We start from the raw sequence: 13,426 nt of genomic DNA, 5'->3' as shown, positions 1-13,426 counted from the left end.
CTGGCAAACCGAATCTAAGAATACATTCGAAAAATTATCCATTATGATCAAGTGGGCTTCATCCCAGAGATGCAGGGCTGGTTCAACATACGCAAATCTATCAATGTAATCCATCATATAAATAAACTGAAAGAAAAAACCATATGATCATTTCATTGGATGCTGAAAAAGCATTTGACAAAATTCAACACCCCTTTATGATAAAGGTGTTGGAGAGATTGGGTATACGAGGATCATACCTAAATAAAATAAAAGCAATATATAGCAAGCTGACAGCTAACATCAAATTGAACGGAGAGAAACTCAAAGCCATTCCACCTAAATCAAGAACACGACAAGGCTGTCCACCCTCTCCATACCTCATCAATATAGTGCTTGAAGTTCTAGCAATAGCAATAAGACAACATAAGGGGATCAAGGGGATTCGAATTGGAAAGGATGAAGTTAAACTTTCGTTATTTGCAGATGATATGATAGTGTACATGAGCGACCCCAAAAATTCTACCAAAGAACTCCTACAGTTGATAAACACATTTAGTAATGTGGCAGGATACAAGATCAACTCCAAAAAATCGGTTGCCCTCCAATTTACACAAAGGATATTTGTCCGATATACACAAAGGATAAAGAAACAGAGAGGGAAATCAGAGAAACATCACCTTTCATGATAGCCACAAATGGCATAAAATATCTTGGGGTTACTCTAACCAAGTAAGTGAAAGACCTATTTGACAAGAACTTTAAGTCCTTGAAGAAAGAAATTGAGGAGGATACCAGAAAATGGAAAGACATCCCCTGCTCTTGGATTGGGAGAATCAACATAGTAAAAATGGCAATTCTACCAAAAGCAATCTATAGATTCAATGCAATTCCCATCAAAATCCTATCAAACTTCTTCACAGACCTTGACAGAACAATAATCAAGTTTATATGGAAAAACAAAAAACCCAGGATAGCGAAAACAATCTTATACAATAAAGGAACTTCTGGAGGCATTACCATCTCTGACTTCAAACTTTATTACAGAGCTACAGTATTGAAAACAGCTTGGTATTGGCATAAGAACAGAGAAGTCGACCTATGGAATCTAATAGAAGACCCAGATATTAACCCACAAATGTATGAACACCTGATATTTGACAAGGGAGCTAAAGGTATACAATGGAAGAAGGAAAGCATATTTAACAAATGGTGATGGCATAACTGGATGTCAACCTGTAGAAGATTGAAAGTAGATCCATATCTATCACCATGCACAAAACTCAAGTCCAAATGGATTAAAGACATCAACATTAATCCGACCACTTTGAACCTAATAGAAGAGAAAGTGGGAAGTAGTCTACAAGATATAGGCACAGGAGGCCACTTCCTAAGTAGAACCCCAGTAGCACAGACAATAAGAGAAACAATAAATAAATGGGACCTACTGAAACTGAGAAGCTTCTGCAAAGCAAAGGACACTGTCAGTAAGACAAAAAGGCTACCTTCGAACTGGGAAAAGTTCTTCATCAACCCCTCATCAGACAAAGGTCTGATCTCCAAAATATACAAAGAACTCAAGAAACTAGACACTAAAACCATAATTAACCCAATTAAAAAATGGGGTACTGATCTGAAGAGAGAATTCACAACAGATGAACTTCGAATGGCCAGAAGACACTTAAGGTCATGCTCAACCTCCTTAGCGATCAGGGAAATGCAAATCAAAACCACTTTGAGATACCATCTTACACCTGTCAGAATAGCTAAACTCAAAAACACCAATGATAGCTGTAACATGAGGGCCGGCTTGTTGGGGTTTCTGTCCAGCCCAGTACCCCAACAGCCGGCAAGCAACAAAGAAAATCACACACAAGACTCCATAACGTTATAAACTGATTGGCTCATTAGGTCAGGCTTCTTTTTAACTCTTATAACTTATATTAACCCATTATTCTCATCTATGTTAGCCATATTGGCTCCGTACCTTTCTCAGCTGGGCAAGTTACATGCTGCCTCTTCAGTGATCTGTGCAGGAGTGGCTGAGAGAGAGCTTCTGCTTCCAGAATACTCCCAGTCTCTTTGCTCCACCCCTACTTCCTGTCTGGCTTTCCCGCCTATACTGCCTGCCTGGCCAATCAGCGTTTTATTAAAATATGATTGACAGAATACAGATAATTCTCCCGCACCATTTCCCTCTTTTTTTTTTAAACAAAGGAAAATACCCATAATCCATTTGTTGGAAATGTGGGCGTAGTATTTCAGGCTACTTTTTGCTGGTTGGGGGCGCTGATAGTCTTAAGGGGACCTAAAGAAAATTTAGAGTTATAATCAAGTCATTACTGGAGTATCCTGTGAGTCTCGATCATCTCAGGCAGCAGTCTTGGATCAGTTCTGGATGTAGACCTCTGTCATCTGGGCCATCTGTTCCTATCGGAGATTTTTCAGGTGGCCTCCCTTGGTCAAAGGTGATTATTCTTAACTCTGAATAAATCCAAAGTCTCTCATTTTCTGTGGAAACAAAAGCAAAATCTCTTCTCCAAAGTAACATACCTTTTGACTTCAGTTTTGAAGCCAAGGTATTTTCAAAATTCCTATCTTGGGTTAGTTCAGCAGCATTTATAAACAAAAGTCTTTTAGCAGTTGTTGCTCCTTCCTCAGCAATCAAACAATTTAAAGAGAGCATAATAGCATACAGTATGAAGATTCTCTGTGCATTTTCCATCTTTATGTGGCTTTATTTTAACCTCTATTTCTTTTATTTTTACTTTTACTTTTTGAGACAGGATCTTTGTATATCTTTGTCCTGGAATAACACTGTAGACCAGGCTGTCTTTGAACTCACAGAGATCCTCCTGTCTCTGCCTCCCCAGTGCAGGGATTAAAGGTGTATGCTACCACACCTTGAACTCACAGAGATCTGTCTCTGCCTCCCAGGCATTGGGATTAAAGGCGTGTACTACCACCCCTTGAGGTCACAGAGGTCAATCTACCTCTACCCCTTGAAGTCACAGAGGTCAATATGCCTCTGCCTCCCAGGCATTGGGATTAAAGGTGTGTACCACCACACCCAACTACTCTCTTTCTTTCCTTTTAACTTTAAGAATTTTAACTTTTAGCCTGCATATACACACTGTAAACCATTTAGAGGTTTTCTTCCTTTTTGAATCTCTCTTTACTGTATATTTTTCTTTTTCTGACCATATGAGTCTTTAATTTACTAAGCAATATGGAGAGCTGTGGCTTTGACGGCTAGATCCAGCTCATTCCTTAGCTTTTCAGCCTCAAGGCTGAGGTACCAGCCAGAGCTGTGTTCACTGCCACAACTCTATGGCGTTTCAAGGTCCTTGCCAGCAAGCAAGCTGCAGCATTCTGCTCAAAGACCACACTCAGTCGGACTGCCTGCCTGAAAGAGTCAGAGTTTGCTCTGGCAGGACAGCCCAGAAAGCCTGTATTTTAAAACAGCTCAGCTTTTCTCCTGCTATGGCTGAAAACCGAAAAGCATGCATTCAGCTTTACATCAACACCGTTTAAGTGCTTCGCGGCAGGACCTCTTAAAAGAGCTGTAAGGTTTTGCAGCTAAAGCTGAGTCAGGAAGCCTCTCTTAGATGAGAGCATTTGCTTGCCTCTAGCAAGCAGAGCAGACCCGAGAAATTGCTGTTACCAACAAAACATGCTTTACTCTATTTGTTCCCAAGCTTTCCCAAGCTTTCTGTGGATTCAGTTATCCACGTTGGGCGCCATATGTAACATGAGGGCCGGCTTGTTGGGGTTTCTGTTCAGCCCAGTACCCCAACAGCCGGCAAGCAACAAAGAAAATCACACACAAGACTCCATAAGGTTATAAACTGATTGGCTCATTAGGTCAGGCTTCTTGTTAACTCTTATAACTTATATTAACCCATTATTCTCATCTATGTTAGCCATATTGGCTCCGTACCTTTCTCAGCTGGGCAAGTTACATGCTGCCTCTTCAGTGATCTGCGCAGGAGTGGCTGAGAGAGAGCTTCTGCTTCCAGAATACTCCCAGTCTCTTTGCTCCACCCCTACTTCCTGTCTGGCTTTCCCGCCTATACTGCCTGCCTGGCCAATCAGCGTTTTATTAAAATATGATTGACAGAATACAGATAATTCTCCCGCACCAGATAGCCTATGCTGGAGAGGATGTGGAATGAGGGGAACACTCACCCATTGTTGGTGGGAATGCAAAGTTGTGCAGCCACTGTGGAAATCAGTGTGGCGGTTTCCCAGGAAACTGGGAGTCAACCTCCCTGAGGACCCAGCAATTCCACTCTTGGGAATATACCCAAGAGATGCCCTAACATACTACAAAAGCATTTGTTTAACTATGTTCATAGCAGCACTATTTGTAATAGCCAGAATCTGGAAACAACCTAGGTGCCCCTCAATAGAAGAATGGTTAAAAAAGGTGTGGAACATATACACATTAGAGTTTTACTCAGCGGTAAAAAACAACGACATCTTGAATTTTGCATACAAATGGATGGAAATAGAAAACGCTTTACTGAGTGAGCTAAGCCAGACCCAAAAAGAGGAATATGGTATGTATTCACTCATAAGTGAATTCTAAACATAATTGAAGGTCTTTGAGCCTATTATTCGTGATCCTAGAGAAGCTAAATAAGAAGTTGAACCTGATGAAAATCATGTAGCTATCCTCCTGGAGATTGGAAATATACAAGAGTCCCAGGTAACCTTGGGTACATGGTGGGGTGGTAGGGTTGTTGGAAGGGGAGAGGGTTAGAGAGAAGAGAGTAGGGGAGGAATGGGGAAAGCTTGGGGGACTGGGATGGGGGACGGCAGGAAGGAAGGATATGGGATCAGGAAAGAATATATCTCAACTAAGGGAGTCTTTTTATGGTTTACAAGAGACTTGAGTATAAAGGGGATCCCAGGTCCAAGGAGAGATCCCCAGATTGTTCTCTGGACAGAGGAGAGGGTGCCTGAACCGGCCTTGGCCCATAACCATACTGATGAATATTTTGCTTATCACCATAGAACGTGCATCTGGCGATGGATGGAGATGGAGACAGAGACCCACAGTGTAACACTGGACTTAACTCCCTAGGTCCAAAGGAGAAGGAGAAGGAAAGAGAACGTGAGCAAAGAAAGCAGGACCAGAGAGAAACTTCATCCGACGATGGATGGCGATTTAGATGGAGACCCACATTGGACCACCGGACTGAGCCCCCCAAGGTCCAATTGAGGAACAGAAGGAGGAAGAAAATGAAAAAGGAAACCAGAACCCCGAAGGTTGCGATCACCCAGTGGTACAAGGGGACTGATCTAATGAGAGTTCACCAAGGCCAGTTGGACTGGGACTGAATGAGCACGTGATCCAACCAGATTCTCTGAATGTGGCTGGCCCGGAGTCTTTCTGAAAAGTCATTGACAATGACACTGGGACTTGTTTCCTCTGCATATACTGGATTTTGGGGATCCAGTCTGTCTGAACACTCACCTCCCTGGACCTGGAGGAAGGGAGGAGGAACTTGAACTTCCCACAGAGCAGGAAACCCTGACTGCTCTTAGGGATGGAGAGGGTGGAGGAGAGGGAGTGGGGGGAGTGGGAGGGTGTTGGGAGGAGGGGCGGATTTGGAAACTTTTATAATTTAATAAAATTAGTTTTTAAAAAAAGAAATTCATAGGTAAATGGCAGAAACTAGAAAAAAAATTATCCTGAGTATAGTAACCCAGACCCAGAAAGACAAACATAATACATACTCACTTATAAGTTGATAATAGCTGTAATGAATAATCATGCTGCAATCTGCAGACCCAGAGAAGCTAAGTAATAGGGAGAAAGTAACTTGGATCTCCTTGGGAACGGGAATTAGAATACATTTTGTGGGTGGACTAGGGGTGGATGAGGTTGGGAACAGAAGTGATGAGGAGGCATGGGAAGGAGAAAGAAAGTATTTAAAGATATGACTGGAAAATTGAGGCATTTCAGAGTGCAACGGAAACTCTGAAGAATCTACAAGGATAACCCCAACTAAGACTCCTAGCAATAGGAAATACATAGCCTGAACTGGTCATCTCCTTGAATCAGGCAAGACTTCCATTAGAGGGATTGGGCCATCAAACTAGCCATATAACCTTTGACTTATAACCTTTCTTGCCTATAAGATGTGCTGGGATTAAGGTAGTGAAGAAATTGTGAGAGTGGCCAACCAATGACCAGTGCAGTCTGTGAACCATGCCACTAGAGTGAGCTCACCTGACACTGCCTGAAGCACCAGGACCCAGAGGCTGAGGGGCCCAGAGATCTAGGACAGAAGCAAACACAACTGAAGAAAAAGATGTCAATGTAATGATACCTAATGATATTCTGCTATACTCATAGATTGGTGTCTAACCTAGAAGTCATCAGAGTGGCTTTATCCAGCCACTTGTAGAAACAGATGCAGAAACCTACATTCAACCATTATGCTGAGCTTGAAGAATCCTGCTGAAGACAGGGAAGAAAGATTGTGGGAGTCAGAGGGGTCAAGGACACCCACAGAATCAACTAACCTGGTTTTATAGGAGCTCACAAAGACTGGACGAAGAATTAGGGAGTCAGACCTAGGTACTCTATATATTTGACAGTTGTATAGCTTGGTGTTCTTGTAGGACACCTAACAGGGGAACCAGAGGCTATCTCTAATGTTTCTGCTGGCTTTGGGGACCCTACTCTTCATACTGGGTCATCTTGCCCAGTCTTAATACAAGAAGAGGCGCTTAGTCTTACTGCAACTTGATATGCCAGGTTTTGTTGGTATCCATGGGAGGTTTGCCCTTTTCTGAATAGAAATGGAGCAGTAGATGGGGAAGCAGAAGGGAAGTGGGGGAAGAGGCTGAGATACTGTGGGACAATGGTCTTTTAATCTTTTATCTTGTATTATTTTAATAAAATGCTGACTGGCAAGTAGCCAGGCAGGGCAACCAGGCAGGTACTAGAGGCTGGGGATGAGAAATTCTGGGAAGAAGAAAGAAGCAGTCTGCAGTTGTCACCCCGATGCAGAGGAAGCAAGATGAGAATGCCTCACTGATAAATGTACCAAGCCACACGGCTAACAAAGGCAAGAATAATGGGCTACTTTAAGATGTTAGAATTAGTTAATAAGAAGTCTGAGCAAATAGGTCAACCAGTTGATAATTAATGTAAACTTCTGTATGTTTCTTTGGGACTGAATGGCTATGGGACCAAGTGGGACAGAAACCTCTGTCAACACTGGGAGAAGATGAAGGAGAAACTGCAGTCAGAATGCAAAATAAATAAATAAATGAAGGAATAGAAGTAGACAAGAGCTTAGACTTCATCTGTATACTTGAACTTTTATAACTAAACCAGGTCACTTATTGAATGAAAATGCTCTAAATTTAACCAATCACCTCAAAAATTGACCTACAGATGACATGCACCTCAACTACTATAGATTTCTTATATATCACATCATTCTTCCCATGCCAGTACCCGCTGTGTATTAATATGTACTTACCACCAGGTAAGGGCTTATCTTTATTCACAGTATTGTTCTCATAGTGGAATTCATAACCAAAATGTTTAACTCTTCTGTGTTTTAAGGACTTTTGAACTGTATAAAGAAAATAAACTGCTTGAAAGAAAAGGACAGCACACTTCATATTTTCACTCAACATTATAAGGAGTTGTTAGGTAATGACAACTTCTCCTAATTGCTAAATTGCCTGTTTTAATAGCATTACCCATTTTGTTTATATTATTTGCTTCATTATGCTTAAAACACCTATTAATGTGAGAGGAATATACATATATCCTGCCACTCACAGGGTTGCTAGTTATCTGGAAAGAGGTGAAGCAGCTCTGATGGGATGTCCTATACCAATTAGTGCCAGAGAAAATGTTGGGATCCAGGTCAGTCTACAGCCTTCTCAGAGACCCTGATGAAACAACTAAAGGAACACTAGCTCTGTGTCCTTGCCTAGCAGCAGATCTGGTAAGGTCTAGTCCAGGGCCAACGACAGGGCCATGAAGGAGTCAAGGTTTCAGATTGTGGGAATCTGACTTCTCCCCATTGAATAGACTATATTTATCAGAACCAGTCCTGAGTGCTTAGCCTGTGACACATGAGTCAAGTTAAGAAGTAAACAAGATTTTAAACAGTGGAAGATCTGATAAAAGCTATGTTAACATTCCTCAGACAGGAATGTTAGAACCTTTAGAACAGGTTGCTAATACAAATGTTATATATAATACTGTTGTTAATTACTGTTAGTGTGGCTTGCCTAGCACCATGTCCAAGCTACTTCCAGTGATCTTGAGGAAACAGTAAAATGCCAATAAACCTATGGTGTACAATGAAAGCAAGAGCAGAAACAGGATATTTTCCAAAAATCTAATTTATGGACCTTGTAGTTTTACTTACAATTCTGATTGCCTGTGTCTGCTGTCCAATTAACACTTTCCAAAAGCATTTTCTCATCCTCAGAAGAAATAATTTCTTCTACCACCAAGAGGCCTGGAGGCAAGGCTTGAAGCCTCAACTTTTTCCATTGTGCTACAGGAAAACAAATTAAAATACTCATATACAAAATCTGAACTCCTGGAAAAAATAAATTTCTGCACCAATGTCAGAAAAGCTCTAAATCACCATTTTCAGAAGAATGCTGAAGGCCCACAGAAAGTGCAAAAACAAAGATCAAGATCAGAGTTGTACTGTACTGTAGGTACACAGGTTCCCCATTTTTCCCGAGGCGCTATGCAGGGCTGTTCTGCTTCCTGGTTCCACTGCAGCAGCTTGAGGGTGTAGCATAGAACTGCCCTCTCCTGTTATGTTAATTTCACCTACGGCCCAAGGGTGTAGCTTAGAGAGAACTCTCCCTCTACTGTCATGGTAATCCCACCTGCAAGCAAGGTTCTTGCCCCGCAGGCAAGGTTCCCGGTCAGCTTTTCTCTGAGCCTGAGCATGCCCACCTGGCTTCCTCTTTTCTCTGTTCAGCTGCTCTCTGACCTTGGGTGCAGTCCCCTGACTTTTCTCTTTCCTTGTTCCTGATGGGGGGCTGGTGTCTTTCTGCCCCACAGTATATATACCCGACTTATGCTTAATAAAGCTGCCATTTGCCACTTGCTCCTTGGCAGATGAGCCCGGTCTCTTTGTGTATGTGTCATGTGTTTTAACCCCTAGGGCAGTCGTCCGTTCTCGTGGGCTCGAGTCAGGAAAAGCGCGCGCCTGTTTCAAGGTTCGGGTGTCCACAGAAAAGTGCAGAAGCTTACACTGTACTGTAGTCTTTATAGTTCATTTTAACAAAGAATGGCACTCAAGTCTTCTGTTTGCACATGATTGAGTCACTTTGTAAACCTCATTTAAAGAACAGGTTTTTCATATACTTATAAATTGTTACTAAAAGTGTCGAGGGTAAAAACAGTACAAAATGGGAATGGAAACCACAAGATCAATTCATTTAATACAGAAAAGCCTTCAACAAAGTTCAACATTCCTTTATGATACAATCTCTGAAGAACTAGAAAGTACCATACCCCAACATATAAAGACTATATTTAACAAACCTATAGACAATTATGCTAAACAGAGAAAAACTGAATATATTTCCTCTAATATCAACAGCAATGAGACAAGGGTGTCCTTTCTCCACTAGGATTCAATATAGGGTTTGAAGTCTTAGCTAGATCAACAAGAGGAAGAAATAGAAGGGGTTCACCTAGAAAAAGAAGCCAATGTATCTATAATTGTGTCTAACATCCTTATCCAACAGAAAATATTAAAATTCTTTTGGATATATAACCAGGAGCAGGATAGCTGGATCATATGAAAACTCTATTTCAAACTGTCCACATTCTTACCAGCAGTGAGTAGGGGCTCCTCTCTTTCTGTATCAGCCTTTGACCCCAACAGGCACAGCACAAGCAAACACACCAGCATATACATATGTATATACACAACAGCATATACATGTGTACATACACACACACACACACACACACACACACACACACACACACACAATCACCCTCCCACACACAGAGAAATTGATAGAGACTCCATAAGAAGAAAGCTCACGCAAAAAAAGTGAGCAATTTCAAGATACCTTTTCCCAAATAATTCGAGTACAGAATGATCTTCTGCCCCAAATCATCAATGATTTCTTTTCCATTGAGGTTAGCATATGCTTTCTTGGATTCTTCGATAGTTTTGTATATTACAAATGCATAAGGTTCATTTGGTGGCATTAAGAGAGCTTCCATGGGTCCACAATTCTCTAAAGCCAAAAGCAGTTGCTTCCTACTCACACCATCACCAAGACCACCATTGGCAACAACCAGGCTCTTTAAAAAAAGGGGGGCACTGAGATAAGTAAAAAGCAATTGCTATGACCTATTTATTTGAAAATAAAATCATTCAGAATATTGTAATTAAAATTGTTTATTTTCCCTTTGGTTATTTGGTTTGCTAGCTTCATACAAAGTATATAAACCAACTTACTGAATATTTTGGAGGAAAAGTTCTCCTATGCTATAAACATTTATTTTTAAATAGTTTAAAATGGTGATATATTCATTTCTTCATAACCAGAAATGAAGGTTAAAATCTAACTTCCTATTATGTTCAGAAATACAAATCAACATAATGAAAAAGAAGGAATGAAGGCTACGGAGAAAAAAACATGCAATCAGAGTCACATGATATATTTTACTAAAGAATAAATGATTTACATTCTTTGACCTATTTAGTGCTAATTAGCATAATCTCTAAAACAAAGTAAACTTATTGGGTAATATGAAACACACTTTACAGAGCAAGAAACTATTGAGCAGAAAACCAGGTTAAGGGATTGAGGGAGCACTCTGGGTCTTCTGGAACCCATACTTCAAATATAATTATTCCACCATGTTTACCAAAAAGTAAAACTGAGGAACTGGATCAAAGAAAATTTAATTGCATGTTCAGAAACCATGAGAAGTTTCCTGTTCAAATAAATTAATTCAGTCAAAGTAATTTAGTCATATTGCAAGTAAACTTTTTACCTTTATAAATTTCAAGATTACTTCTTGTCCCTTTGCAGACTTTAGTCATGGGATATAAGGGAATGAGGAAACTCTCTTTTCCTTATTTTGAGGTTTATAGTCTAGTACCCTTATAGTTTCCATACTTAAAACCCGCTTAAATGGTGTTAACACAATTTATCACCTATTATTTCTGAATCTTCTTTTAGTGTGTGTGTCTGTGTGTAGGGAAGGAAGGGGATGTATGTGGGGTGTCTGTGTCAGTGTGCAGGTGCCACAGCACCCATGTGAAGATTAAAGGACAACTTTCTGGAGTTATTTCTCTCCTTCTATCTCATCAGGTCCAAGGACAGAACTCAGCTTGTTAGGTTTGTATAGTAGGCACCTGTATCACCTGAGACATCTCACTGGTGTAACCAATTACATCTAAAAACATTTAAGAAAACAAAAACGAATGGAATGGCTTATTCTTTTTAATTTCATCATTTATACCAAGTGTTGAAAATGTCCTTAAAAGAATATTTCAAAATTTCCAAGTCATGTAAATTTCTGTAACACAGCCTCAACTTGGTTTATTTAACAAACTATTAGAATGTGAGACCCATTCTTAGGTCACAAGACATGCTTGTTCTGAGTACAATAGTTTGTTGATTCTATGAGTTGTACTAAGTTCAAGATTAGTAAATTCATGTTCATTTTATTACACAATATGAGGATATCTACAACATTCCTTGAAAAGGATGTAACAGTATTATCATCAAACTGGATAATAAAAAAGATAAAACTCTCTTCCCCAGAGGACAGCCATATACATTTGTACAAACAAGTATAAGAATACACATAATAAACTCACTATTACAATACTACATTAAACAGCAAAAAATTTATTCTCATATTACTTTACCATGGACTTCATTCAATAAGATATTTTCACTAAAATATTGTAACAATTTAGTTATGTGTGGCCACCACTACAAAGAAACACTCCCATTTCCCTAAATCTGAGTCAGAGACAAAAAGGAAAAAAAAAGTACTTTTTTTTCTATTCTCATGTACTTAATTCAACATGATTAAAAAGACCATCAACCAATTAATTCTGTGCAGATTCAGCAGCAAGCCCAGTTAAGTGTCCTCTAATTTCTCTCTAGACAAAATCAATTCAGTTTAACACTAGTGAGAACAACAGAACCCACAGGCTCAGTCCTGCAAGCCTGCTCCCATCAGCAGGAAACTATCACCTACACTTCTGACAAAAAGCTATAACTCAGTTCCTGAGATTATCTGCTCAGGGGCTATTAAATTACTAGAACAACTCATAGAACTCAGTGAAACACTGCTCACGGCCACTCATTCATTACAGAGGTTATTAAAAGGCAGCAATCCACTGCCCTCCCTGAGGACACCACCCTCCAGCAAATTACACATGCTCCAATATCCAAAAGCTCTCAATTCTGTCTTTTTATAGTTTTATGGCACCTTCTACACAGGCATGACTGAATATATCATGGGCCACTGGTTGTTATGGTTTATATATGTAAGATGTCCCCTACAGTCAATTCTTTGGATACCTGATCCTCATTGGATGGCACTGCTTGAAGAGGTTATGAGTATATGTAGCCTAGCTGGCTGATACTGGATAGTAGAGGTGGGGCTTGTAGGCTGTAGCTCCATCTAGCTTATCTAGCCAATTCCTATCTATCATTTTAAGATGACTAGCCACTTGGGACACCCAAGGCCATAGGACCCAGTACTGCAGTAATGCCTTTTCTGCTATAATAGACTGTAGTTTCAAAATGGTGATTAAAAAAATTCCTTTCTCCTTACTCTGTCAGCTATTTTGTTGTAGTAATAATAAAAGTAACTATAATAGTGACCAGCTTCCCTTCGCCAGAGAAAGCTTGGCTAAGATCCAACTCTCCAATCACACTTAGGTGTCTGCAGTGGGCAGAGGTCACTCAGAAGCCATTAGTCACTTCATTAGTAAATAAAAGAAAACTAAATTCATTCCTGAGGGTCTTTAGCATGAGTTTAGTAGGGCATATATACTATATCCAGTTTAGAAAAAAGCCAAGGCCAAAAGTAATGTTCATATCTAAACAAAGAGAGAAGTGAGTTACATTGAGTTATAATCTATTTTTTTTGGCAACTTAACTGGGTTTTATTTTATTTTTTTTTGTAATTTTATTAAATTATAAAAGTTTCCATTTCCGCCCCTCCTCCCACCACCCTCCCACTCCCCCCACTCCCTCTTCTCCTCCCTCTCCATCCCTAAGAGCAGTCAGGGTTTCCTGCCCAGTGGGAAGTTCAAGTTCCTCCTGCCTCCCTCCAGGTCCAGGAAGGTGAGTGTCCAGACAGACTGGATCCGCAAAATCCAGTATATGCAGAGGAAACAAGTCCCAGTGCCATTGTCAATGGCTTTTCAGAAAGTCTCCGGCCAGC

General features: G+C 40.3%; 1 protein-coding gene across 1 annotated transcript in view; it reads right to left on the bottom strand.

The window, feature by feature from the left end:
• The window catches only part of LOC148123234 (tRNA (carboxymethyluridine(34)-5-O)-methyltransferase ALKBH8-like), an 85,370-nt gene that overhangs the window by 67,530 nt on the left and 4,414 nt on the right, over nucleotides 1-13,426 (bottom strand). Inside the window, exons 2-4 of the mRNA XM_087896316.1 lie at nucleotides 10,072-10,309; nucleotides 8,391-8,522; nucleotides 6,221-6,269 (exon numbers count right to left, since the gene is read on the bottom strand). Of these exons, the coding sequence (XP_087752442.1) occupies nucleotides 6,221-6,269; nucleotides 8,391-8,522; nucleotides 10,072-10,309 (419 nt within the window). The remainder of the gene's footprint in view (nucleotides 1-6,220; nucleotides 6,270-8,390; nucleotides 8,523-10,071; nucleotides 10,310-13,426) is intronic.

This window comes from Myodes glareolus, chromosome 1, assembly GCF_982192425.1.
Source record: "Myodes glareolus chromosome 1, mMyoGla1.1, whole genome shotgun sequence".
Taxonomy (NCBI): domain Eukaryota; kingdom Metazoa; phylum Chordata; class Mammalia; order Rodentia; family Cricetidae; genus Myodes; species Myodes glareolus.
The sequence above is the reverse complement of the archived record's forward strand: the minus strand, read 5'-3'. Positions and strand labels throughout refer to the sequence as shown.